This window comes from Ornithodoros turicata, chromosome 7 (assembly GCF_037126465.1).
Source record: "Ornithodoros turicata isolate Travis chromosome 7, ASM3712646v1, whole genome shotgun sequence".
In the NCBI taxonomy this organism is placed as follows: Eukaryota; Metazoa; Arthropoda; class Arachnida; order Ixodida; family Argasidae; genus Ornithodoros; species Ornithodoros turicata.
In genome coordinates this window covers 53,514,505-53,542,417 of record NC_088207.1, presented here as the reverse complement: position 1 = coordinate 53,542,417, position 27,913 = coordinate 53,514,505, and the positions used below count along the sequence as shown (strand labels likewise).

Here is a 27,913-nt window from a genome sequence, read left to right as displayed (position 1 = left end):
TTACCTCCTAAAAAGGTGTAATTGCTCCACCCTTTTTTCCAAGAGTGTAGTGCTTAGGAGACTTCTTTCTTGAAGTACCTCGCGCCATTGCTTATACATTTTATTTCGCAGAAATTACAATTTTTGCTAACGTCGTGAGTTCTTCGTTTGTTTTTGACAGCCTTCTGCTGCTGCATTTCCTTTTGTGGAACTACATATGGCTGTCCTACGTTGGTCTCGCCTCACAAGCACCGTTGACACAGATCTGTAAAGATGTTTAGAAATGCTGAGCTACCAACACATAAACAACGAGATTTGGCCGAGGCAGCTGACCACACTTAGGGACGACACAAACATGTAAGCCTCATACGCCCGGAAATCAACGAATGCAACGACTCAGGGAAAAGAGGCGCTGACGTCGGGAATCGAACCTGGGTCTTCTGATTTCCGGTCAGATATATGCTACCACTACGCCACACATCTGACATGTGTGACATCTGACACGAATTGCCGCGAATGATACGGTTATCGCTTCTGATTCGAAGAGAGGGGTGGGCGTATACGCCTTTATGTGGCAATTTGGATATATGAAAATTGCCACAAAAAGGCGTACGCCCTCCCGACTCTCTCTTTGAATCTGAAGCGATAACCCAATCATTCTGGGCAATGGTTGGAGCACAGCGTGCTATGCGGTGAAGTTTCGTTTTTAGAGTGTACATATAGGGGAGAAAAAACGCGCACCCATAGAAAATAATTAATTTCAGGCACTCACCCCATTTGTGTGTCCGCTAGCGTCGCAAGGATATCCATCGAGGGATCCGACACCTTCCATCTTGAAGAGATTCCTTTTCCAGCTGTCGATCAGCCCGTGGCAACAAAGCACCTCGCACGTTTCTGCACTTGGGTACAAGCTCAGAGACCATTTTTCTTGCTGCCGTACGGAGAGTAATACAAAGACACGTTGTAATGTAGGTGATAACATAATCGGTAACAAGTTGTTATGTAAATCAGCTTATTTACCGTCTCGCTGTTCTAGCAGTTTAGCACTTGCAACCTTTTTTAGTATCATCAGTGACAAGTCACTAATGATCAGTGTCAGTGACAGAGTCAGAGACAGAGTGACAGTGTCATCAGTGACAGGGTCCTACAATTGGGACCGCCCACTCATCCTGGAAGGCTCCTGCGATTGGCTATACCAGCCTTTGCACAACGCCTCCGCTCCGCGATGTAGTGCCGACTCTCCCTCTGCCCCAGTCCTCATTTGGCGGCGCCACACTACATTCACGCGCGTGGAGCGATTCTAGTGTGGGGGCGGGGTCAAGTGTAGTACTACACTCTTAGAAATGAACTTCACCGCGTAGCACGCTCCTAGCCAACTATCATCTCAAACGATACCGTTATCTGCTTTGATTTGTCGAAAACGGGAGGCGCACGCCTTTTTTGTGGAATTATGAACAGCATCAGTGTCACAAAAAGGCGTACCCTCCCATTTTCAACAAATCAGGGCAGATAACGATATCGTTCGAGATGATAGTTGGCTAGGAGAGTGCTATGCGGTGAAGCTCATTTTAAAGAGTGTAGTGACGTCTAATCAACTCTTCAATGCAACGATGACAAGCTTGGAATTCAACACAAGAGTGTCATCATAATAATCGTCATCTTTCTCGTCCTCCACGAGAGCATCCCTGCTCTGTAGTCGGAAAGGTAAGGTTAGAGGAACCGGAAATTGCAGTAGAACTTCAGTGGAATAGACTTACTGTGCATTGTGCTATGTTCTCCTTTCCGGGAAATATGTGAGCGCAATAGTTGTCCGGGTTAGTTAGATCAGCAGGAAGTTTCGTTGTCGAAGCTACCTTCGATTCGAATTTCTTTACCAAGCAGCCCTGCTTGGATGCTTCCCTGTGAAGAACGACATAATGTTGAGCTGCTTTCGTCCGTCCAACTCAAAGGGCGAAGCACAATAATTGACGTTGGCTTCGTTAACCGATTCGTAACGTAAATAATGTAAGCGTAACCGATAGCGTAAGCGTTGTCTCGGATTATTCTCTACCGAGAGCGGCTGTCCCGGGATACCAGTCAATAATTGTTCACCCTTGAAGCGAGTTTCTTTGCTAAAATAAAGTTTAAAGCAGGTATGAACTCCTATGTGCAGGTATTTAGTTGCGGGAGTGACAGGTGTAATATTGTTCTTCTACGGTTTGTAATTGTATTTACAATTTATTGTTCAATACTTCTCCTTCATAATATGTGCAGCGCTAATACAAAAACGCGCTTTTTTTTTCGGATACGGGCGAGCAGACGTAATGCCATCCAGATACCTCTATCCATTGTTACGTCATTTGAAGAATTGTAGCACCCAATCAGACCGCAACGCGGAGGTACACATAACGTTCTGCTCTACACTCTTAGCAATGAACTTCACCACATAGCACGCTTCTAGCCAACCATCATCCCGAATGACAACGCTCTCGTTCCTGATTTGTTGAAAACGGGAGGCGGAGCTCATTTTGTAGCCGTACATAATGAAGACATAATAGGTTCCGCCTCTCGTTATCAACCAACCATGGGCGAGGACGTTGTCATTCGGGATCTGAACGGCCAATCATTGCCGCGAACGATAGGGTTATCGCTTTTGATTCGAGGAGAAAGGGAGGCGTACGCCTTTTTGTGGCAATTACCATATACCCAAATTGGCACAAAAAGGCGTACGCCCCCTCTCTCATCCAATCACAAGTGGTAACTCTATCATTCGTGGCAATGGCTGGAGCACAGCGTGCTATGCGGTGAAGTTCTGTTTTTAGAGTGTACGCCAAATCTGAGATTATCACCACATATAGTTTCGTCCTTTGTTATCTGACAAGATTGCTTTATTCTCAGTTAGTGGGAGATGTAATACCGCAATACATATGAAAACGCTTACCCTAGCGACGCTGTCAGATTTTGTAATGTGCAAGGTGACATCTTGTAGTTTCGCGTTTGGCTTATATCTCCCATGAGCATGCTAGAGCTGTACAGGCAATTCGGCTCCTTGGCGTAGTCGTAATTGGCTCCCAGACTGCAAAAAAAGTTGCGATGTGCTGTTTTACTGGGCACTGTCTCAAACATAACGTATCACGGCACCACACGTATTTTATCCCGAAATTGTGTCAAACTTTATCTTTCTTTTCTTTTTCTTTTTTTTTTCTGTGTATGGGCGTACCATATATTTCTCAGCCTTACACAGTTTCTTCATTGTTAAGAGAATTAAAAAGATCGCAGGACAGTTACGGTTGTGTAATGCAAATTTGAGCGACAGCACCGTCTTTAACCTTTAATCTATATAATATATATATACAATGTGTATCTACTAAAATAACATATATAATCTGCATTACCTGTGTACGATACTGTTAGTCGTTCTTACAGCACACAACGCATGTATGGCTTCAGCTACACTTTGCGAGTAAGTACTTTGTACTTGGGGAAAAAATGAAACTATTCACGTATATGTTTCGTGAGTACTATACTCACAGACGTGCAAGCCTTCTGATTGTGGACGCAATACCCGAAAAGACTCCGTCATCCTGTACTATCACAATGTTATCTGCACCGCATATTCCTCCACGCTTTGGGTTTGCTAGAAACCGAGCACAAGAGAGAGGAGAAAAGAAAAAAAAGAAGTCATCGTTACCACAGCATCACACAGTGCACAGTGTGCGACCGCAATTGTGCAAACACTGAGTGCAAACAATGATTTCGACTTGAGCCGAGCTCCTAACCTTGCCTGCTTAGATGGTTATACAGAGCTTACCATGTACAGCCAAACCCTTACTCAGTGCGTCGTCGTGGGCCACTTGATGTAAGGCTACTGTCCTCCTGAAAAACAACTAACATTCCTTTTCAGAACGCCTTGCTTGGCGTACACACCATGAGGCTAAAATGAATGTTAAGCAACTAACGCCAAAGCCACCTGTGTTCTTCCAAAGCGGGGCAGTTGTATGCGAGCCAAGCATAGATTGAAATGAGAAGGTACCCGAAGGTACCCAGCACCAAAAGCACTAAACCAGCGCCAGCAGAGTGGAGGGGAACTCCAGTCACAGCTTTCTGAGTGTTACGCGAACTAGCATGTGGGACATTGATGGACTACTATACAACATCAACATCCCACAGAACCAGTAGCCGCCCCTTGACAGCCGACAAGGGTCCGAGCATCCACAGCCTAGTGCGAACATCCATTGAACGACTCCTGGACGCGTTAGTTGGGATGCTCCAATGAGTATATTTCTGGACCTATAGACGGGCTCTCATCAGTGCTGGCCCTTCTCGCTGTTCATGAGACCTCGGCGCAGGCTGCGGTCCCTTTTCAGACCTAGAGATCTCCACAGAACTGAAACATATTCGCTGAATACTCTTCGGAGGATTTTCGCTCACAGCCTTCATCGTTGTCTTGGTGCTCGAGGAGTGCCCACGACACAGCAAGTTCTAGGGAAGGTCGGACAACTTCTCATTGCGGTCTTACGTTTAAAGGAGGCAGCTCGGCACTACACCTCCGCTTGCGTGTACACGATCGTCGTCAGCCACTTCTCATGGGAACTCCACGCGGCTCCGAAAGGTAACTTTAACTCAGTGGTCCAGATGGCATGCCGGAGCCTCATATAGCCTTCCGAATGATGTAACATCGCTGGATACTCAGTCAGCTATTGGAGGGCGCTCCCATTTCGGCGACCCTCTTGAATCACTGCACTGCTCACCCTTCTGAGGCTCATGCAGGCGCGGATCTAGGGAAGGGGGGGTCCGGATCACCCCTCAATTCCAGACTTGAACATAGGGCTCAGTGGACCAGCATGCACGTGCACTTGTCCATAGCGCCCCCCCCCCCTCGGGAAAATCCTAGATCCGCCCCTGGGCTCATGGTTACCACGAACAATGCGGCAGAGCAGTGGTTCTCAACTTAAGTTGCTCCTGCTATATAGGGAACCTGCTATAGCACCAAAACAACTACGACGGACCATAGCACTACACAATGACAGATTACACAAGCTGCTAGCTCTAGTCTCTACGACGAGCGCCACATCATGCATCCACGGTAACCAGGTCCGGCTATAGCGATGCCAATTCCGATTACAACGATCCCTATGCAAGACTGGCCAATAGGGCGAGCTTTCGTACGCTTTCATCTTTGACTTCACACGGGGGATCCGACAGTATTTCGTCCGCGGAACCACAGGGCAGGGTTCGGAGAACACAGAAGGACCACAGGTGTTGACCGCTGGGGGATAGCGTCCGTCTGTCACTCCCTAAACACCATCATTATTTTAACATTATTTTACCAACATTTTATTTCAATGCGTTATTTTTGCGTGCACTTCTCGCCCCTAGAAGCTGGGATGTTCATCGTTTAGCTGTAGGATGGCTTACCTTGTGAAAAGGACGATAACGTGGCTGTTATTGTAGGGTTCACCCGCCTTCTTGAAATATTCAGACAGTTGGGTCGTCGTTGTACCGTCTGCGATCTGACCATTAGTGACACTGATGTGTTCTGGCCAGAGACCGTAAAGGTATCGGTTGCCATCCAGACGTGCCGCTTTGTATGCTGTCTTCAAGTCGTCAAGGCTCTACGTGACAAAAACAAAAATTAAAAGATCCCAACGATAAGAAGGAAATTTACATAATCGCAAGGCAAGACTGAGGACGAAGCATGAAGCACACGAACCATGGTAAGTGTAATAGCAAAAATATTTATCATGCACGCATGCAGACACACACACACACACATACATAAATGGAATGATTATGGAATGGTGAGTCATTCACCGTCGTTATGGCGGTACGTTGCCCCATTGCTGTTGTGGAAGAAATGAGAAAGGGATGTTGATGTTCTATTAGAGTTCGTCCATTAGTTCAGTGCTGGAGAGGAACTCAGCAACAACTCGTAGGCCTTTCATCAGATGTGAGGGGTCCGACAGTGGTCCGAGAATTTTGGCTAAGTCGAACTGCCGTTGATCGACGCGTTGCAGAGCACTTTCCATGAGGGCGCACTCGCGATCGTGCTGTCCGCAGACCAGGAGGATGTGATGGAGGTCACCGCGCTCACAACATCGTAGAACAGAGGCTGGATGCGCCGACACCGAGATGTTTGAAAGACGGTGTAAAAGCCATTTTAAGTCTCATGAGGTGGAAGACTCTGGTAAAGGCGTGTCATTCGGCGGCGGAGAGTAAGGGACATGTGGGTCAATGGAGTAAAGTAGAGAGTGGGAGCTGTGATGTCGTTCGTGTGCCATTGAGAGTGCATCTTGGGGCTATCATGGAGCAAGGTAGTACATGTTATATGGTTTATATGTTATGTTATGTTTATGTTATATACCTGTTATTCCAAGATGATGATGTTGTTTTGTTTCCTTATTTCCTTGTGATTTCCTTCTCAATGTTCCATACCAATATGATGTTCCCACCCCCCATGAAATGTCCTCCGGACCCTTGCGTTTTTTTTTTAATATATCACGGGAAGAGAATGATAGTTTTATATTTATTTTCATTTACTCGTTGTTTTTCTTTCTTCTCTTTCAGATTTCAACAGCACCGGTTTGCAGACGTTATACACCCTAAGAAAAAAAAAGGAGTAAAACGGGGAGTAGTTGCAGCTTCCACTCCCCTGGACTGCAATTACTCCCATTTTAGTCCCCTAACCCAACATTTAGTCCCGACATTTACTCCCCAGGTCTGCAGATTGTCACTGAACTTCGCGAATGGTCTCCTGAATGCAACAGTCTACGCAAATGTGTGCCCTTTGTCAATTTGATGCCATAAGGCTGTATAACTCAACCAACGTATCAATTTTCCAGCCACACAGAGTAAGAAACAGTTAGCGCAACTTTCTTCGCAAATTGTGCCCTATGTATGGCGCGAGATTTTATATTACTCGATATATCACGGTTGACGGTTTGCTTCAAAGTATTTTCATGCATGCACACGAATTATTTTACTTGGGACTCTTACAACAGCGCGTGAAATGCAGTCTCCACTCTGTGACATTCATTTACTCCTGGGCATTTACTCCCGAAAGGGACTATTTTTTGTGGCAATGCATTTAGTCCCCAAAAGGAGTAAAAGTACTCCTTTTTTTCTTAGAGTGTAGAGGTGGCCACCATCTGCGGATAGTTTGTGACGGCGAAAGATCAGACTTACCGACGTGGTGTCCACTGTGACAACCTCGAACGTAACCTTGGGGCTCGCCAACTGTCGGAAGGCCAGGTTGATCTGGAAGATACGTGGAGAGGAAAGACATTATCTATGTCTTATCATTAGCACACTCGTTTAAGCACATTTCGCACGAACTGTTGTGGCTTCGGCATCGATTACGTGTTACGACGCCGTAAAACGTGGACTCACCACATTGAAGAATGCACCAAAATATTCTTCCACATTGTGTCCTTCAAGGTGTTTGGTCATGGGCTCATCGCAGAGGATATAAACACCCAGAGTGTACTGTTTTCCTGCAAGTACATATATACAGTTACCGCCATTTAAACTCATTACGGAAGATAACTGAATGTCAGTAGTCACGGTATGATATATTATACGCGACGCACAGGAAATTAGCCAACCCTCGATTTATGAACCTTCGATTTATGAATTCCCTCGTTTTATGAACAGGAGCACGAGGAACCAAACTTTGTACATGCATTTTTTGCTCGTTTTATGAACCTCGATATCCGAATAAATGGAATTTCTGGGAACCAACTAGGAGTTGCCCAGCGTTTTTGCCTTCAATTTATGAACAGATGGTTCCGAGGTCAACAGAAATGTTCAACGGGACTATTCCGTGGTCTTATGAATGATGGCGGAACGGACCAATCTTTTTCCAGGTATTGCACCCTCGGTTCTTAACCCCTCGAAATCCGAACAACAAACGGGTTTTCCGGGAACGCATTAGGGACGACCAAGTGTATAGCAGAAGGCATGGTCGAAAGCAAAATTACACAATATATTGCATTATAAAGACAATCCCAACTCACAAATACTGTTTCGTATGAACCCTTTTTCCGGGAACCGAGGGTGTTCATAAATCGAGGGTTGACTATACAGAGGAACACTCCCCATTGAAGAAGTCCGCGAAGCTTTAGGCGTAGAATTTACTTTGGTGACGCTCATGTATCTAATTACTTAGATATACACAGCTAAATTAATGAAATAATACAAATTCAATGTAATTGAGCTAATTCGCTTTATTAAACTATCTAAGTGAGCAGTACAGCGAGTCATAACGAAAAAAAAAAAAGAATCAGTGACGATTTAGCGGCAAGTGCGAGAGATATGCGTTAGCTTTAAGCTCCTTTTCCGGATCATATTCGACTTCCGCATGTCCACTTCCTGTCTAAACCCTCTTATTGCTAACACGTTTCTCTCTCTCTCTTTTGACACTCCTAATGCATTAATACAGCAAATCAACAAGCCGGATGCTTTCAAATACAAGGTTGGGCAGCGTTATGCCAGCCACTTCGAAATATATTTGGAACCGTTATCGTAAAGACCTTCCAATCTGATAGATCACTTCTAATCCTTTTAGATCTTTCCTTAATTCGAACAGAGGCTGTTCTTCTTCTAGGCGTCACATGAGGTTCGTTCCACTTCTGAAGTCACAAAAGGTTTGTCGAGCTCCTTCGAGCCAACTGCGACATTTTAATGAGTGATTATTTCCTTCCACGGTACAATGAGGCATTTTTTCAAAGTCAGCGGAGGTCAAAGCTAGCTCCAAACAAGAGCTTGTCTGCCATTGAAACGATAAACGACAGTATCCACAAGATGCCATTTCTAAAAGCGTAAGACCAGAACCAGAATCGATCTGAGGCGATGGAACACCCCATTCATAATTTCTCTGATGTCTCTCGACTTGAGTGGCAACTTGTGAACGTAACGATATTTCTGGAGCATGTAAGTCAACGCTCATGCGTTATATGCGCAATATGTCTACGAGAAGTAAAATGTTCTCTCGAAGTTCCTAATTACTTACCGTTACTGCCATTTTCCTGGGCAGGCACAGTGTAGATGACAAGCAGCAAAATCGCTAAGACGTAGAACACTTTCATACTCGGACTGCGCAAACGATTCCTCGTAACCTGTATACCATGCGATGCTGCTCCGACGTTTATTAGCGATTTAGTGTAGGACGGAATCACTCCACGAAACCTATATATGCGATAAAGGCAACTGTCCGTTCTGGAGCATGATGTCAGGCATTGATTTGTCTTATCGCATTCTCGCTACTATTATTGTCACCACCTTCGGATCCTGCACGCTATTGTTTCATATGAATATTGGTCAGCCTTGACCAATATTCCCGGAAAGTCAACAACCTTGTTGACTTTCTGGGATACACAGCACGTGCAGACGCGCAAAAGTTTGCGAGAACCGTTGCCGTGCTGACTTTATTTGTCCAATGTAACCCGTCAGATATGGGTCGTCCAGATACCGCGTGTTACGAGCACGGTGACGAGACAATGAAATCGAGAGGGACAAGGCCATATCCAGCTTGTGGAAAGATAATAGTGAGATAGAAAACTTGTGTGGCATTAAAGGGTGATGTGATTGAGCGTGGCCTTTTAATAGCGATTGTGTTTCTTCGTTGTTTATCTATTTATTTATTTATTTGTAGTGCAAGGGGACATTTTCCAACGTCCAAGGCAGGCAAAGTCGCTTCGAAATCCCCCCCCCCCCCCCCCAACAACAACTCGTTCATCTACATTGGAACTACAAACGCGCATATTAGATTTCCGACTGAGATAATCAGTGTGGTGGTAACACTACCCTGGACAATGAAAAATTGTTGTCATGGCCTTTCTTGAAGATGATGGCTTGAAGTTTCGTGTGATTGAGAATCGTGATCGTTCGTTGCCGTTCCTTCTTGCGTTCGCTGAGGGTCCCACAATTAAATCAACGCTTCATCCTCATCCTCGCACACCCGTAAAAGCTGGCAAGACGCAACAGCGGAGGAACAAGGAACAAGGGACAGAGACTGCTGACGGGGGTCTGTCCTTCGTTCTTTCGTTGTCGCGTTTTGCCAGCTATGTACCAACCGGGCCCAATTTTTGTAACCCATATCCCTCTCTTTCTTATTATTTTATTTCTTTAGATAAACGATACCCCCCCCCCCCCCCCATTGAAACTTCGTCAGCATACATCTCGGCCGTCTTCCTCCAGGAAATGGCAGGATTCCGTAGCGATCGCACGACTTCTGAAAATCCCAGAGTGCTAAGCGTCGCTATGAACTGTGGGAGCTTACTAATACGAAAGAAACAGGCGGCCTCCAAACTTTTTCTATTTCTCCCCTACCGGTCACGACGTGCCAAGATCAGCGAAAGCGAAACGTGAAGGATTATCCTTCGTTCCCCCACTCAGTAAGTGCCCAGGATGCAATGCATGCGCAAGGAGCACTGGGATTTTCTGAAATCGTCTATTCTATGTGCTTGATGCTTGACTTGGCCTCTTCTGTAGAGGAAGCAGACGGCCATTCTTTTTAATTTTGCGTTAGCCGCGAAGCAACTAAAACGGACCGTTATTTTGTTCTCTCTGTGATAACTGATAAGACCGTAGTCACCGGCATGAAGGTCAAAGCAGTGGAAGGAAAGGTAAAACAAGAGGCGAGGACACATCCTCCTCTATAGACGCACGCGTAGCGTGCGCTTCTTGGCGAAAATCGAGCAGGCGGGGCTAAAGCGTAATTATCACAATTTTTTTTTTCGACTATTTCTTTTACGATGCCGTGCATTGTTTTTGTTGGGTCTGCGGTTATCCGTAGGAGGATTTCATATTCCCGTAAAAAACGTGAGCTTCGCTTCGGTTATATTTGAAAAAAAAAAGAAAAAAAGAAATTCTCTCAATTAAAAATTGTCCAAAGCCTTCCCAAGTGGCGGCAAAAGTTTCTAGAAGGTAATTGACGAAAGTCCCACAATCCTCCTGCGAGTACGTTGCCACACCCTGTACTTTCAAATATTCTAGATTTTTATCCCTCATCGTGCTGTATGCACAGTTGCATGTGTGTGTTGGCGCAACTGGGATCAGTTGGGGGAGGGGGGCTGCACCGAGGCCCCCTCCCCCCTTACCTAAGACGTCTGGCTACGCCACTGGTGGTGCAGGAACGGCAGTTGAGGTGAAGTAAAGCGTAATTTAGTGATCGTCGGATTGTTCAGTGCTGTACTATTCGGACTTCTTTTCTTTCTCTTTTGGTCAGTGCCAACTTCGGAAACTCTATCAGCTACTATGAGTCCCAGTAGTCCACCAGAGTCCCAGAGAGTAGTCCCAGCAATGTCCCCAGAAATCGACCTCGGGAAGGGGAGGGGGGTAACCGAGCCTCAAAAAAAGGGGGTTTTATGCTTACAGATACATACATGTCTATAGGTACTGGTATCCAAGTTGTATTGGGCAATTTCAGAAACTTCATGGGGTTGTGGGGAAATCCCTGATGGTACTGTATTCTTGGCAGATGCCTCCGGTGGATCAGCGAGCAAATTGCCTCGCTAGTGCACGATAAAATACTTATCAAGTACTTATTAATACATATACTTACGCAAGCATCTTGATGGCATGGTACACAGAATGCTTAGAGTTTCCAAATTTTAAATTGGTATGTTGCAGTTGGCACTACACAACTGACACATATCACTGCCATTATACGACTGTCACCACATTGCCCAGGATTCCGGCAACCTCATGGCATGCCACAATTTGCTCATAAATGCTCAAGCTTTAGCTTTATGCAAGACTGGTAGAAGGGCAACCCTCGATTTATACGAGCAAACTTATACAGTTTCCATACTAAAGTTACACAATCTTCCAATTCTAAATGTGAAAACGGTGTCCCCTGTTCACAGGAAGGTGAGCCCAAACACCCAGAGGACTTTCACTTTCCAAATCCATTCTTTCCCACATTCTTACTGAGCAGGCCTCACTCCCGGCCTGCTTCGCCTGCTTGAATGCTACCTGGGTGGACATATTTTGCAACGTATATGTTTATCCTAATACTATTATCTTGTTTGTGTGCACACTGCGAATTAATATAGAAGTGTGTAAACGTACTTTATTATAGGCACTCTTTGGCACAGCTGGTACGAGACTAGGGATACAAAATATAAATGTAAAATGACAAGACCAGTCTTACATTTGTGGAGAGAAAGGCTCACTCATACCTGTAAATACCTAGAGTAAACTCATTGCGGACACTCTCGCGGCAATACAAAATCAACGAGGCTGAGGAAAGTAAATGACAATATGCACACTTGTAAAACTACGTTCCATACATAATCTGTAAACGTGATCTGCTGCAAATCAAATAAATATTCATAAAAAAAAGGGGTAGCCAACATTAAAGAGCATTTCCAGCTAGAGCTTCTGTCCTTACAAAAGTATATATATTATTGCCCATAGGCAATCAAAACAACCCTTTGCACAGAATCAACAGTTCACTATGATATTGGCAGACAAAGTTTGGGTTAGATTTGGCTCATAAAATATATGTAACTAAACACATGTGTAAATCAATATATCAACTATGTAAGAATGTAGCATAAAACACAGGAAGGAAAATGCCTGCCTTATATTACACAGTGCTATAACGTCAAGCGATGCTTGAACTATTATAGTAGGCACAGTTTGTAGTAGCTGTCTATGTACAACTAACTAACTAAAGACAACACAGCTGCCAGAACAAGCCCCCACATCATATAGTTAGTCGTTAGAGACAACTAAGGCAGAACTCTGAAACCAGGGAATTATGGTATGGTTTGGAGGAACATAGAATGTTCGGAAACCAAGTTTGTCTCTTACGGTTAAAACAAAGCGTTTGGAATATACAAGTAACGCAGTGCTGCCACAAAGACAGCAAGAATCTTAAGTAGTGTACCTTGTGTAGCAATCAAGCTTCACAATAATTAATAACAAAGCTGCGTATGGTTAAGTACTAGACATCTAATATATACTGGCTAGGAATGACTAGTATATAGCATTTTAACATGGATTTATTTTAAATGCCTCCTGGTAGTTTTAATTTTCTCACATAGTGAGATATGATAGTGAGATTTATTACTTTTGTGCTCAGCCAAAAGTGTGTCAGGTATGCAAAAGACTTCACGAGCAAATGCTTTGTAGATGTAGAAAGTCCTGATTAGCACAATTATGGTGACAAAAAAGATAAGTTATCTAATTGAATGTAAGCCATACAATTGAACTGACTGCCAACTGTTATCATTTACCTGTATTTTCCCCTGGTATGAAAACACTTTACTTTTAACCACAGTTGAAGCATGTTACATCGTGCAAATAAAAATTTAGAGACATGTTATACCTGCTTCGTATTTAGATGACACATTCGTATGTGGCCATTTCTTGCGCCCTTGTTTAGTCGAGGGCTTCATCTGCAATATACCAAAGCTCGTGTAACTATAAAGAATATAGCTATACATTCAACACAGGCAAACAATCACTTGTGACCCGACAAAGTACATACGGGGCTCTTGCTTCTCCTCGGTTTTTTACCACACAAAAAATGCAAAACAGGTTCAGAACAATGCAAGGCTTCAGCTCCTTTACACTTGAGCGTGGCACACAACAGAGCCACTCCACACGTAATGCGAACGGCTTTGCAAGGCACGGTGGCAGATCACAAAAATCACGAGGCTTTAAAAGTTAACGTTTCTCATTTTGCATTCAAATTTACCATATTTCAAGTATGGAAATGAATCCTGTAGATTGAAAATATGTGGCAGCAACTATTCATTTCGCATGTAGTCTTCATTTTGCACCTAACTGGGACACGTAAGAATCTCCCGAGGGTGAAAACAAAATTTTTCTCCACACTATGACCCTAAGCAAGGTCAAGTTACAGCTACAAGAACATTTAGAAAACCAAAAGCAAGCCCCCAAAAGAAGTTGCAGTACAATGTCGTGATGTAATGGGGGGAATAGACACGGATGAAATCATAGCAACCACTCATCCTTGCTTAAAGCTTACATCGCTGTCTGTAAAAAAAAAATGTAACGCATGTAGTCACACGCATAAATTTTTTGTGTTCTAACCCACTGTCATATAGGAACCAGTGGCTTTCTATAACCATTCGTTGTCGCTATCACTTTGTTTCGCATCCTCAACAACTTTGCTACAGTACGAAACAGCCACACCAACAACGTACAAACACAGAACGGGATGACAGTTCTGACGACCTGCGCCTTTATATCAGATTTTGTACAGGCGAAAATCAGCGCGTAACCCTGCAGGTAAAGTGCAGGCATTACGACAACGATCACGAAGAGCGGAACGTCTTGAATGTGACGCCACCGCAGGAATGGCAAGAGCTTAGCAGCGGCACTTTGAGGCTGATCTGAGCTGCGGTTCACCACAACTAGCATGTAGTAGCCGCCATCTGCGTAGAGGAGGTACATGGCGCCGTAGAATCCGCCAATTAGGTAGAGGATGAGTAGTACCCAAGCACATCGCTGACGGAACTGCATGGCGTGCTTTCGGGTGCCATGGGTCTCGTTGTTCCTGCAGAAGGCGAGCCGTCACTCGGAACGGGGATGGCCTGAAATGGTGGAAGGAGATGAATGCGTGCACGTAATAGTCAAAGCTGTTGCGCAGTTTTTTTTAGGAGGCTAGCTTATGTCACAAGTGTCATGACATGTCCACCAAAAAAGAAAAAAAATGTATGGGCAGTTGTTATCCCGATTGCACTCCATGGAATGTTAACACACATACATGTCACATGACCTTCTTTTTTCGTGCATACATATTCATTTACACATCTCTCAGTGTTGTGCTGGGGTGCATAGCCAGATTTATATTTATTAAATATTTGGAAAGTGTTCCATGGCAACTTTACATGAGGAAGGAGGATTTCACCCGTTTCCCCAATCCCAAATGCACTACCTGAGGACCGGGATTTTTTTCTTTTTTTCTTGGGGGGTAAGGGGGAAACTTGGACACAATCGCAGTCAAAAATCGCATTTTGAACAGTTGTCCCTCTTTGTGGTCACGACTGCTTCATTTGATACATAGAAAACTTCATTTAAAAGAGGGGATAGAACGCTCCTAAGTAAAACAGTTGAAACCGCGTGATAAACGCTCACACAGCAAATTACACCACTTCAAATGCGGGCGCTAAAACCACAATTCTCACGCGTCCGCTAATGAATGCATTTTCACGCGAAGCTTTGCGAATTCCTGAACATGCCTCCTGAATAAAGCAACTTTATCCATACTACTCGTACAAAGGGATCAAATGACTCTGCGTACATGAAAACAAGGAACGCATTCAGCAATATCAGTCAACTTACTTTTTACGAGCAGCGATGGGTACATGATGTCACTGTCAGAAAGCAAGTAGGACTCCCGTTTAGGTGGTCTATCAAGAAATGATATCTGAGCCAAGTCAGAAGTTTCATGGTGATAAGGACAGCGTGAGTCAACAAGACCACAGACTACACTCGACCTCTCAACCCACTCGTCCATATGGGACTCGTACTTGGATCGGATTGGAATCCAGCCATTTCAGCCAACATCGTAGACAACAACAGAATATGCATTTTTCAAGATACATGCCGAGCAAATCATTTTGGCACTTCAGAGCAAAGAATGTCGACATGACCCTGGTGACCATGGTGTTGTTTGCGCCAATTTTGCGCCCCCTAGGCACAACTTCGGGAACTGATCATTTTTCTCTGCGCCATTTTGGTGACTCTGTTATGCATATAATTTGAAAATGACTGGTTGCTCTGCCTTCGGGTGCAGCAGTAACACATCGCATGGCAAACGACTATTCCGAGTTCCTATTGGCCGGGCCAGTGCTGAAAGAAGAAAAGCATGGCTAAAAATCATATGTCGAGCAAACTTTTATGCTGGGGCCAATAGCCGGTTATGCGAGGTGGGTAGTGCAGAAATGTTCATATTACATGCTTTGGTGACATAGTCGACGAACGGATTTGACTGTGACACATTCTACTGCTGATGCATGCCCTCCCCCATGCTCAATTGTATGCAGTGACTTATTCAGACCCCTGCCCCTCCCCCAATGTCTGGCAACACCCCTCAACTTTCTTCATCTGTGCTCCCCTAACAGGTGTGGACCTTGATGTTTCATCTTAGACATATATCAGTAATGATTATGACACGGGTTCCAGATTTTCTGTGTTTATTTGGGCAAATTTAGATGATTTTTCCGTTTTTAGGGCACAATTAATATCCGAAATTCGGAGAAAAATTTGTGACTTTGTGAATTCATGGTACATAAAGAGCGTCGCAGAACTGCTGTTCGATATGTCCTCAGTGTCGTCTTTATGTTTGTGTTCACGAGTCATGCAGACCGCTAGAGGAGCCTGCTGGTGGGAATGACCAGCAATGAGCCCTTGCAGTTAGTATACCTCAATGGTGATCTCCGGGGTTTTGCGGATTAATCCGAAAGCCTGCCACCAATGACTACCAATGATGACCACCAATTTGTTTTGCACCCCATCTTCCATGCTTGGCATTCTGGATGAACCACTGATTGTATGTAATGGGTCATAGCTTGCATGCAAATGTGATTTCCTTTTTAGGACCATTTTGAAGAAGACCAATTTGAGAACCACAGAGCAGATGGGCGCAAGTTGCTCAAACAAAATGCAATTCCTACAATATATGGAGCAGCCATTCGTGAGAAGATGTTGCAGGCACCTCTGAAACGCGAAGGTAACGTTTTTGCAATGTGAGGCAATGCAGCTGTCTGCATGTGCGTCATTTTTAATCTCTTTTTTAATTTACCTGAAAATATCCAAGTTGAAAGTTTTTTCTTAACTTAAAACCAAAAGGAATAGTTTGCAGCGTGATCCACACAGATAAACATTCAAGTCTGCCGAATATGTACACTGATAGTGCAGCAGTGCAAATCGTCTCGACCCAACACATGTGGGCCATCACGTACGGGAGCTAAATTAACGGCAAAGTTCGCTGTTTGACCAGGACCAAGTACCCAAATCTGTCACAGAGGGGCAGAATCAACCAACGAAAAACATAGGAATTAATGGACATGCCAAGCTATTGGCTTCAAGGGATGGTCTCATCAGGAAATTCACTACATTCACTACGTTCAGCATCGACCTACAGTTCACTTGGGGATCTTTCTGTATCCAAAAAAGTGCCATATTGGCCATGGAAAAGTGACTTGGTCACGATGTTTTGAACAAGATAGTTTTTTTTCTAAAGTCTGGTATTTATTCGCATGTTTGACAATCTACTGGCAGATGTTCGTCCGGGATTTTGTCCAGGAGTTTGTCGGAGTCGAACATTAATGCCACGACCTGTCTGACCGGTATACACTCGGATACCAGTGGTGTGAATCTGGTACACCGTGCCTCCTTAACATGGTATAAAACTGACCACATTTGTGAGAAGGCGCCTATGAGCATCCCCACCACGACTCCCCTCAACACTCCCTTGCACCGCGGAGGAAATTCGTGAAACCGTTAAAGGAACATTAAACACAACTTGTACACGAAATCTATTGACAACCTCTCTTGGGGAGTGAGCTGTCTTCCTTCTTGGCTCTGTCCCCGTTCACACTTTCTCGGCATGACTTATATCCCGATTACTCCAGCTTCTTAGTTTGTCACAATATTTTGCTCATTAAAATGGTGCTTTTAGTTTCATCCTAAACTCTTCTCAATGAAAGGTACGTATACATGTAACGTAATAAATTGTAATGAAACATATCGAGTTGTGCCATTATAAAACCGAATGCCGCAATTTGTTTTTCTTTGCACGTGTTAGCAGTCAACCATCGTAAAATCCCTGCATCCAGTGCATGTTATCACTTCGTTGCTTCCATGGCTCAATGATTGCAGTAAAAAAAATATATATATATATTTCATTTACTCCGATAGTTTCAAGAACAAGGAAGGTGAAAGCTGAAGAACAGCCTGAAGATGCAGACCTCAGGGACACAGATAGTTTTGTTAATCAGGGCGAACTTGCAGATGGTCAGTCCGGTATAGTGTCAACAAATATGTGGCTTAACACTGGAGGTCATGAAGGTACGTTTTCTTTTAATGAACCACGTTCCTTGCAGAACTGTTGTTATATAAACGTGTGAGACCTGCTTGGTGGTCTTTACCTGGCTTATGGTCGAGGGCACATAATGACCCTTCACAAAGAACATCCAACCTTGCAATGTGATAGGCAGGCCCAACAAAAGTGCTGGAATTTATCGCTTTTTTTTTGCACCAAGCGAAAAGTCTAATGTTTTTGCTGCTTAGGATTTTATGCAATGTAGGCCTAAAAACACTACAAGTTTTTTATAAATGTTCTTTATGTGGTTGAATGGTGTGCTATGTTCTACGTCCATGAGAAACATTAAAAAGGGTGGATAACGGAAGTAAATCAACTGTAGATGTTGCCCCATGTTGCTCGTTGGTCCAAGGTTGGGACTGGAACATTGTGGTATCTAACCTCGTTGCCGGCTGTGAGGTAGTTCCAGATTTTCCAGTACGCTTCCCAGAGGACTGTAGTCAAAGCCTGCCATGATTACAGTAATTTCACGTGTATAAGGTATAAGCCATACTGCAGATAAGCCGCAGGACCGGTGTTTAGGAACATTCTAAAAATTTTGGGGCAGATAAGCCGCGGGCAATTCGGCGTGACTGATTTATGTGACAAAGGAGACCACAGGGAAGGCCATAAACCCTGTGGTCCCTAGAGCTGCTCTCCGTTAGAGAGATCTGTGACATTTTAGGGGTAGAATTTAATAGGGTGAGCTTTAAGTCAATTATCATGTCAAGTTGATATCAGCACAGAATGGGCCGTAAATAGCAAGTACATTTCAGATGTATGTCTGTGTATCCCCCCTTTTTTAGTTCAGATTCCTATCAGGACTATCTAACGTGGGCCTATTAACTAGAAGGTCCATATCAGCTTTATCTTTGGAAGAACTAAATGTGCCATTTCTTTCCTTCCAGGTGCCAACTACCAGATGGTGTTCATTCAGTATGCAGAATAGAATGCACAGTGCTCTTCTTGCCAACCTTGTCCATCATCAGAGTGATCTGCAATGAATCGCGAACAATGCACATTTTTCAAACAACGAACATGCTGTTTATTCACACTTCATCAATCAACTAACTGCTCACATTGTGCGATTTTAAATTGAAGGCTCTAATTTGGTTTTAGTGGATCTCGGAACTTCAATTCCTATGATCTCTGTGCAATTTTTCTTTTGAGGTCAAGTCAAGAGGTATTCAACAAATACAAGAAATCATTTTGTCTTTTATGCAATTGATATAACCCACTATTGGGAGACTGTTGCTGAACAGACTTGTAGGAACTATTGATGTGTACAGTGAAGCCTTGTTATCTCTGTAAAAATAATTTCAAGTTTTGAGCACTTGCTGACCATCTAGTGTGTTTATTGTAAACCTCAAGCATGGTGTATTTCTACACATGCATTCTGCCTTTTGGGTTCTCTTGGTTTTCCCCAAAATGTCTCAGACACAAATGTGGCAAGGGACAATGCTTTGGCTAGCACCAAAAAGATGAAAGCTTGTGTTTTTTGTTTAGCATTTGTAAAATAAATCGATGAGGCTCGTGTCTAATGTGCAGAAGGTGGTGTGACTTCGAAGAAGACTGTACCAGAGACAAGGACTTGGCCCAAGGTGACTTGCCCCAAATCGGCCAACAGGCAGAAATTGCGTAATGCAGGCGCTGTGCGGTTACTGTCATCATTCGTGAATTAGCAACATTGATACGAGAAATCGCGTCGCGTTTTTTGGCAACAGCCGGCGGGGTTCATCAAAAACGCTCTTACCTTATTCCGTTTGCTTCGGGATGTGCATCCTACTAATAAACAGTGCTAGAGTGCACACAGTGCTCGGAGAATGGAAGCGATTTTGGGAAGACATTCGAAAACATCGAAATACAAAGTAGATGGGTAGAAATCCAGCGAACCGGTAGAGATGTAGGAAGGGAGTTGCCTCAGGACAGAAGCCGCCGATATTTCGAACAGAGACTGTTCTTCTTCAGTCTTCAATCTTCAGTCTTCGAAATACAAAGGTGCGATTCGTAGTGCGCGCCATAACATGCGCTGTGGATTGTTTTGGCCGCGAATCCGGATTGTGCTACGAAAGGTCAGCTGGGGCCAACTTTCGGGATCACGAAATCACGTATTTTAAATCCTGTCTCCAAAAGAAAAAAAAGTTTGCGAGGCATACGTGTTAGTATTTGCGTGCATTTATTCATTTGTGCAGTGTGTCACAAGGACTGCCATCTGCTTGGAACTTTAATGTGGCCGTTTTGGGGCAAATCGCGATCGTAAACAGGAAACCGAAGAACTACATGTTCTTGACGCTGTAAATGGGTGGCTGCTGTGCCTTAGGATGCAAAAACTCAACGTACGGTGGAAAACGCTTATTTCGGGTTCCGACAGGAGAAAGAAATGCGAAGAGAAGAGAAGCCTGGCTACGGCTCATAGGACGGTCATATAATTACAAGGATGCTCGATTGTGCGAGGTAAATGTTTTTATGCATGTGTCAGTTAAGCACACTTATGTGCTAGGATGTTTATGGATACGAAAAGGAATGCCTCGGAGTACTATATCTGTGTGTGTGTGTTTTGCGTCTGTTGTGTGGCATCTTCGATTTGGAAGTCTGCAAGTCTGCTTTTTATCGTCTGAACGTAATCGGTTTTCACGAGAGCACACACGGCAAGAATGCTGCAAAATAGGAGGTCTTGTTGGGTGGTGTTGGCGTTGTTGGAACTGAAGTCGAATGCAGCCTCTCGTGTGCCGCATCCTGGTTACTGTTTATGACCTCTTGCTGGGTATTGGGACTGGTTACAAACCTGCACTCACAACTACAAATATATTTCCTATGGTACTGACCAGGGGTACTGACATGCAATGTCCCTGCACATTACATTGTGAATCATAGTTTGTGCTCACAGTTTTGGTTGTTTTGTTTATGCAAGAGATCTAAATCAACTGTTTACTTGTCTTTTTTTTTCACTATTTCCCTTGAAAGGATCATTTTGAGCCTGACCAGTTCGAAAACCATAGGGCAGATGGAAGAAGACTTCTCAAGGGAATGGCTGTTCCCACCATACACACTGCCGACATACCTGAATCAAAACGACAGTGGCAAAACAAAGATCACCTCTCCAAAACTGAAGGTACAGACTTATTACTTTATACCTTACTAAGTGTTTGACGTGCCTGTTGCAAAAAAGGTTTCAGATTTGTGCGATGAATAAAATAGGAGTTGCTCAATTTACTACGGGTCTCTTCAGTATAACGTATTTTTAGAACCACGAAAGGATATTTGACAAGCACACGATCAGTTTCAATTTGTTCCTCTTTACTGAAGCATTCACTGTGTGAAATATGAAGTCGAATATCGTTCAAATAGCGAAGGTATTCGATAATAACCACGGCAGTGAACTGCAAACTCACCGTGACATCCTACACAGACTATGCTGACGATTCGCAGACGGTCTTTCGCAAGCAAATTGCAAACTTTGCAAGCAGGCTTACAAAGTTCGCCATGAAACATGTTTCAATTTGACCAGGAGCTAAGATCGTATCTAATCGTTGCCACAGAATCCTACCAGAAGTGTAATGTAGCCATCGATTGTCAGCATGGTTATCTGAGGACGTTTTCCTCTCTGAGCTGCTGCTTCGTCAGAAGTTGTCTCTGTCACTGGCCTGTGCGGACAGAACGATTCCTAGACACTGCATGTGTCGCATAATCTCTTCCTCCATCGCTGGCAATTTGCGTTGCGCCACATTTTTACTGCTGATTTCAACGGCAGATACACGACATCTTGCTGTCGAAACCGAAACCATGCACCCACATAGTCCCGCCGGGTGTGTCCGGGATGTATCTGGCGGTCACGCCCCACTATTTTTGTGTCATAAGTGCACCACTGGTACAGTGAATATGGTTAAAAGGTAATGTGTTCATGATAGTGAGGAATCATGAGAACCGCTCCCGGCAGAGTACTCGGAATTTGCGAAAATAATTTCATGGTCCCTTTAATGTACCGCTATGATTTGCAAAGCTTCAGTATCAGAGGGAGATCCAGATCAAGTTACAGATCCGGGATCTATCCATACTGTAATCCGCAATACGGAAAGATTATCTGTCATGTACAGGTTGGGACAAAAGTTTACGGAACCCACAAACGGTGTATTTTCTCCTTGGCGCGACACCCTAGCGGCTGGCGGAAGCGGGCTCGTTCAGTTTTCGTCCGCTTCCACCCACCACTAGGGTGTCGCGCCGAGGACAAACTACACAGCTCGCACGTTTCGTAAACTTTTGTTCCAACGTAAAAGAAATATGTGTAGAGCCTAGAAATGGAAAATAAAATTTGCAAGTTTGAAATCGTAGTGAGTACAGCACGTCACCAGTTATGTTCCATTTACCATGCCGCCTACAGCTCTGTTTGTAACCGCAACATTGCCCTCCCACTTATTCACCACAGAGGCCTCTCAGAAGGAAACAGAAATAAAAGTGCAACAAAAGAACGTACTACACGACGATGTGGACAGACACTGTGTGCAGACTGTTACCTGTGAAGATCTCACTATTGATTACGTCTGCGATATTCCTATGAGCGACAGCGTGCTGCTAGAGAGGACTGTCAAACAAGGTGTGTGTCAATAATACTATAGATAGGTAGACATTGGTTTGAATGTTAGTGAAGATGCCCTTGTTTCGATAGATATTATCTTCATCAACTGCTTTTTGCTCGTGTATTTCAGATGGAACATGCAAAATGGTATTTATCCAGTATGCAAGCTAGAGACATTGTGTGTGTGCGTCATCATGTACGGCATGTTTCTTCCTGTCGTGTCAAAACGGCCAATGAAATGAATGGCGACCCATTGCCCCAAGTTGTGCCGTACCAATATAAAAGACTGCTGAATGCATCAGTGGAAAACTAAATTCCAAGTACAGTGAACCCTCGTTAATGTGACCACTGCCGTTCCCACGGATTTTGGTCATAAAGCGAATTGTCATATTAACGAGAAACGCACCCTCCCGGACAGGACACACCGCTACGCACAACAGAAGCCGACGTACTTATGATTTATTTTTTGAAAAATCTGTTAACAATGAGTATGTCAGTCATTAATTTTTCTAAATGGACAATAGCATTATCAATTGCGGACACGTTTTCCACCTTTATCTGCAAGGCAACCTGTAGGGCTTTGCTTGCCTCCTTCGAGTAACGCCGCGCTTCATTCTGACTGCCATATCCCTCTTACGCTCTGTTTCGGCCACCCTTACGTGAAGACAGCAGCACAGCGTGCCCTGGTTCCCTCCTTTTTAAGCACTTCGGTTATTGGAAAAGCGGTATTAGTACAATCCCGAGGTCAGCGATTTCGGGGGACATCCCAAACCTTGACATCCCACTTTAACACGTGTCACCCTCTGAGCGAGGTACGAGATAGCCTCTCCCGGGGTCTACTCTGAGGGTCATGTGACGTGGACATAGTAACGAGAAGATAATGCCTGTGTTTGACCCTACTTGTGACAAAAATCTTGGTCATTTTCCGATAAACGGATTGCCATATTAACGAGGGGGATTTACGTCCCAGAGGAAGTGTTCCTGAGAAAAACGGTCATAATGCGAGTATGTCAGATTAACGCGGGTCATATTAACCAGGGTTCACTGTATTACACTTAAAGGGGAAAAAGCACGTAAAATGTTGGCACTGCAAATACCAAGGCTCTCGAGGCTCTGACATCACAGCAAGCACTCCACCAGTGAGGCGGCGCAATAAGGGACACACGTTTTCAAGAAGTGGCGATGCTCTCTCTTCTCCAACATGAGATCTTGATGCGGAACTGTGTTCAACGGTTGCTGTCTTGTTAGCTATGACAAGTAGAAATACAGTTCTTTTTTTCCAGCGATTCAGCGAGTCACATCTATTGTCAGGGTGCTATGAGCTCCAGAGTATTTTTCTATAGGGAACTTTTTGCCACATTGCACAAGTAAGTCTCCTAAAATTTCAATTAAGAGAAATTGAGCTTCAAACTGTGACAGGTTAATGTAACACACTTTTTATCGGAAACAGGAAGCGCTCAACTTCTGGCAGCCACAGTTTGACAAAATGACAAGTGTTATAATAATGTTTACCAATAATACCGCCAATTCACTGTGTTTTGTTATGCAACATACAATTCTGTCTGTACATTTGATGGTTACAAAGAGCTTGCTGTAGTGCAAAAATCAAATGAGGAATAATGACATACATATGTGCAGCAAGTGTCATCTCGTGCGTTTCTTCGTCCGTATTTCATGCTCTACGTACATTTATATTCGATGCATATTCAGTTTGAATCTGACAGCTGATTTTGAGGTTAGAGTTGTGTTCAACTAAGTTACGTGTGGACCAAGATCAGGATGATTGATGAAGGCTACTGCTTTGAGAGAGGTTAAAAATGTCAACGGTAAAAGGATACGGTAAAAAATTGAATTACAGGCAGGACAGAGAGAGGAAGCTGATACTGATGTCACTAGAGTGAAATATCTCCTCTAATGTTCTATTGTAAATATTTTGCGCAATGGGCCATCATAAGAAAGGACGTGAAGGCTTTTGTCTAGCTTTGGTTTTAGTCCGAAGTGTCGCCTTAATGAGGCTAACCTATTTTGACCATGTCACACATGAATGAATAACTACTTTTTGTGTGCACAATACATGTGCTGTTGTATTTTACTTTTTTCTTGTCTGCGGATTGTCACCAAGTGAACTTGTTCATGTGTTTCTTGTGCGACACGCTTTCAAGAAAATCAGTCTTGAGAAATATATGGGGACCGTTTTGAGCTTGATTTTAAAGTTTTCCCATTTAGTACGCGGGGACGTTCATTCACTACTTGTAGACGACGGCGGTTCTTCCCCATGGCTACGACCGCTGAAAGCTCGTTCGCGATTGGCTGCCGCTGTTGAAAGGGCAATCCTGATTGGCTGACTCTTACTTGTTACGTCACGTCAACGTCACAGACTGGTAGGTGAGGGAAGCAGCTTTCCAGGCCCGCGGGATTGAGGGCTCGTCTGCGCACCAGGATTGTGGGCAGCACCCATGTCCTTGTATTCCGAATTTCTACAACTCATTGTTTCTTTCTTTTTCACTTGCGGTGTCAGGAACATTCATACGAAATATCGCGTTCCCAAAGTGCGCAGATTTTATTCGAACGAATTATTACGAAGTAAACGTTTCGTCTCTGTCAAGCAAGAGGGCGCTGAAATCAACAGTGCCGACGTCATCCTGCATGGAAGAATCCAAGTTTCGTTGCGGACGACAATGCCGGGTGATGTCACAGTGTCTTGCTCCGGGCGAACCGCTGTGCGTTTTGCACGTTGGTTTCGGTTTGCTATTTTCATTATTTACGAATTAATTACTCGCACAAAATGAACGCGAATGTTGTATTCGGTATCAAGGGAGAGGTTCGTGTTCGGTATGATGCTCACCTAATTTTTTTTCGAATCCTGCCGAAGCCTCCCTTTAACACTGCACCTAACGCTGCCAGATCGTGTGTGCGGTAAACCTTTCGAATAGATATATCGCCCAAACACTTTAAATTATGACTTGCATAGCCGGCATAGTTCGCGAAAACAGTTACTAATTATATTCCTTGTGCCAACATATGTACATACCAAGAGTTTCCTCGTGGCAACTGTAATCCACCAGCTACACTTTTCAGCAGCATCCTCTGACGCGCTGACAGCTGTATAGAAGTTATCGGAAACAAGGATGTGCTCGCTATCCATAAATAAAGAAGACATTTAAACAGGATGACATTGTCTTTTGCTCAAATGATGCGAACAATAGTAAGAAGGTTTTCGCGTGTTTTAAGCGCTAAAAACGATTGCACGTTCGGCAAGTACCACTCGAAAGTGTGCTGCGATGGGTTACCAGGCTATACTTAAGATATGTAATCTGCTTTTAATACATTCAACTCTTGGAGACACAGGTGAGCGTCCAACCTTCGTCATGGCCTTCCTTGTCAACTCTTTGAGTATTACAGTGTACGTCCTTATGAGATATATTACTTTTACGTCCATCCCGTATGGCGTCCATATGGGGTCCATCACGTATTAGGATTATGAAAAAACGAGAGCCATACTCTAGCTACTGGGTGGTTCTACATATAGTAGGTGAACACGTGATTCTACACATGGTTCTACACATTCTACACGTGGTTCTACAGTGAGTAGGTGGTTCGGTAGTCTGTCGTGACTGTATGGCAGCCTAGTCCTGCCGCAGCATCCATGGTAGCAGGGGTGGACTTAAAACCTAATGTTTAAACTATTTAAACTACTTATATAGATGGAATCGCGATGCAGTGGGCACGAGGGGATGGAGTTAGGACTGGCTACCATGCATTGGCGGATCCATTCGCAATTTAATGCAGTGCTTCCCAAACCCTGCCGCCCACCAAGAATATAAGATATCGCGTCGCGAACCCCCTCCCTCCGAGCTTTTCGCGATGCCACGAGCTTTTCAATTTCAGTGCATGAGCAGCGCAGTACACTGAAATTTTATTTGACAGTTAATATTGTCAGAGCGAATCAGCCGGGCTAGAAATCTTCGCAAAAAGAAACCAACAACACGAGGCAGCAGGAATGACTGTCCCTATTCATTAAGCTTGGTTTTAGACCTCGGATCCGCTACCGCGATCTTTTTTTGTGACGCAGTAAAATGGCAGAGCATGGTCTAAGGGCATCATTTGTTTCTGTCCTTTTTTTTTTTTTTTTTCTGGAGCTATTCGAGACCCCGCTGAATCTGTCACGGTTTCAGAAACACTAAACTACCGTTTAAATAGTCCATGAAAAAAGTTGGTTAAATAGTCAATGGATCTGGCAATGCCTGTTAGCCAGTCCTAAGTCCATCCCACCATACTACAGTGAACTAGAAAAGGGCAGTGGAACGACCGAGATCTCCGCGTGACTATCACGACGTCGACAGCCAGTGGTGGCGCTGCAATCGACGACTGTGGGGACGCAGAATAAAAATGCAATTATTATTGCAATTACAGTCCACGTCCAGCTCACCAACGCTCTGCCCTCAAGGCTCTCTTCACCTTTCTGGACACCACAGGACTTCGACCCTTATTGTGAAGGGGCTCATGATTTCATTCCCCGCATCACCACCAGCAGTGGGGTAGAGTATCGCCCCCTGGCGATGAAACTCCCCAGTCGTCATCCCGCAATAAGTTTGTTGTTGTTACATTACGATTATAATTAATTGTTCTCAACAGAATCGTTGAGACGCAGATGACACGCTTTGCAAAGCATGCCCTCACAGTGTAGTTGGCGATAGCAGCGCCACCGCTATATTTTCGCCACTTGCGCTGGCAGCCGTCCCAAGGTGCACACCCCTCCGTTCGCTGCAGAATGCCTCTTCTAGTTCGCTGTAACCAGGCCCGGCGAGAGAAGTTACGGGCCCCGGGGATGACTGCGGATGGGTCCTGCCCGAGCCCCCTCCTCACGTCTCCTGCGGTGCTATAGTAGCCGCCGGACACTGGGTCTTGCGGGCAACTAAAGAGTCGGGGGCTCCATCTTCGCCAGCCCCCCCCCCTCTCGCCGGACCTGACTGTTACCAATACCCACTCTATCGCCGACTCCATGTATATTACATTTCCTTTTCTTCTTCTTTTACTTTTCTTGTCTTCGTTTTCTTCTACATTCGTAGAATCTTTGCATGATTTTTGTACTTCATGTATCTGGAATCCCTTCAAACTTCTCTGAAAGCTCCTGTTCGACACATTAACATGTGCTTATTTACATTAAAAAATAACATACTTATTTCCAAGCGATCTGCGTACCAATGTATGTAAGATGCGTGACACTTTTATAGATGTGGTTCTTTACGTCACGGATGCATTGCACTGCACGCCAGAATACTAAGAAAAAAGGAATTACTCTTCTACGTGTCGCACAT

The 27,913-nt window shown here is 44.2% G+C and overlaps 3 protein-coding genes and 1 long non-coding RNA gene across 4 annotated transcripts; 2 read left to right on the top strand and 2 right to left on the bottom strand.

Annotated features, from left to right (window-relative positions):
* Positions 1-84: 84 nt before the first annotated feature.
* LOC135401565 (uncharacterized) lies at positions 85-9,163 on the bottom strand. The gene is made up of 10 exons (XM_064634035.1): positions 8,969-9,163; positions 7,348-7,451; positions 7,144-7,215; positions 5,377-5,573; positions 3,770-3,834; positions 3,490-3,595; positions 2,900-3,034; positions 1,737-1,878; positions 752-910; positions 85-244 (listed from the first exon to the last, which is right to left on the bottom strand). Exons 1-10 carry the CDS (start codon positions 9,042-9,044, stop codon positions 206-208), a joined length of 1,095 nt encoding a protein of 364 aa, XP_064490105.1. The 5' UTR covers positions 9,045-9,163; the 3' UTR covers positions 85-205.
* Positions 9,164-12,011: 2,848 nt separating this feature from the next.
* LOC135401564 (uncharacterized) lies at positions 12,012-15,811 on the bottom strand. Its single transcript, XR_010424843.1, has 2 exons — positions 15,280-15,811; positions 12,012-14,528 (listed from the first exon to the last, which is right to left on the bottom strand). It is a non-coding gene; the product is annotated as an uncharacterized LOC135401564 (long non-coding RNA).
* LOC135401562 (THAP domain-containing protein 1 B-like) lies at positions 15,575-19,558 on the top strand. The gene is made up of 4 exons (XM_064634034.1): positions 15,575-15,866; positions 16,537-16,669; positions 17,860-18,009; positions 18,931-19,558. The coding sequence occupies exons 1-4, from the start codon at positions 15,705-15,707 to the stop codon at positions 18,969-18,971; spliced, it is 486 nt and encodes a 161-aa protein (XP_064490104.1). The 5' UTR covers positions 15,575-15,704; the 3' UTR covers positions 18,972-19,558.
* A 520-nt stretch (positions 19,559-20,078) lies between these two features.
* Positions 20,079-24,800, top strand: LOC135400097 (uncharacterized). Its single transcript, XM_064631839.1, has 4 exons — positions 20,079-20,476; positions 20,987-21,134; positions 22,446-22,613; positions 22,726-24,800. The coding sequence occupies exons 1-4, from the start codon at positions 20,321-20,323 to the stop codon at positions 22,764-22,766; spliced, it is 513 nt and encodes a 170-aa protein (XP_064487909.1). The 5' UTR covers positions 20,079-20,320; the 3' UTR covers positions 22,767-24,800.
* Positions 24,801-27,913: the final 3,113 nt, after the last annotated feature.

Excerpts from the sequence above, each read along its gene's own strand:
- LOC135401565 (XM_064634035.1), bottom strand. The coding sequence starts at position 9,044 with ATGAAAGTGTTCTACGTCTTAGCGATTTTGCTGCTTGTCATCTACACT. Across the intron at positions 7,452-8,968 it reads CCAGGAAAATGGCAGTAACG|GAAAACAGTACACTCTGGGT; the intron begins GTAAGTAATTAG and ends ATGTACTTGCAG. Across the intron at positions 3,035-3,489 it reads ATCAGAAGGCTTGCACGTCT|TCTGGGAGCCAATTACGACT; the intron begins GTGAGTATAGTA and ends CTTTTTTTGCAG.
- LOC135401562 (XM_064634034.1), top strand. The coding sequence starts at position 15,705 with ATGACTGGTTGCTCTGCCTTCGGGTGCAGCAGTAACACATCGCATGGC. Across the intron at positions 16,670-17,859 it reads GGCACCTCTGAAACGCGAAG|TTTCAAGAACAAGGAAGGTG; the intron begins GTAACGTTTTTG and ends TTACTCCGATAG. Across the intron at positions 18,010-18,930 it reads TAACACTGGAGGTCATGAAG|GTGCCAACTACCAGATGGTG; the intron begins GTACGTTTTCTT and ends CTTTCCTTCCAG.
- LOC135400097 (XM_064631839.1), top strand. The coding sequence starts at position 20,321 with ATGGGTGGCTGCTGTGCCTTAGGATGCAAAAACTCAACGTACGGTGGA. Across the intron at positions 20,477-20,986 it reads AGGATGCTCGATTGTGCGAG|GATCATTTTGAGCCTGACCA; the intron begins GTAAATGTTTTT and ends TTCCCTTGAAAG. Across the intron at positions 21,135-22,445 it reads TCACCTCTCCAAAACTGAAG|AGGCCTCTCAGAAGGAAACA; the intron begins GTACAGACTTAT and ends TATTCACCACAG.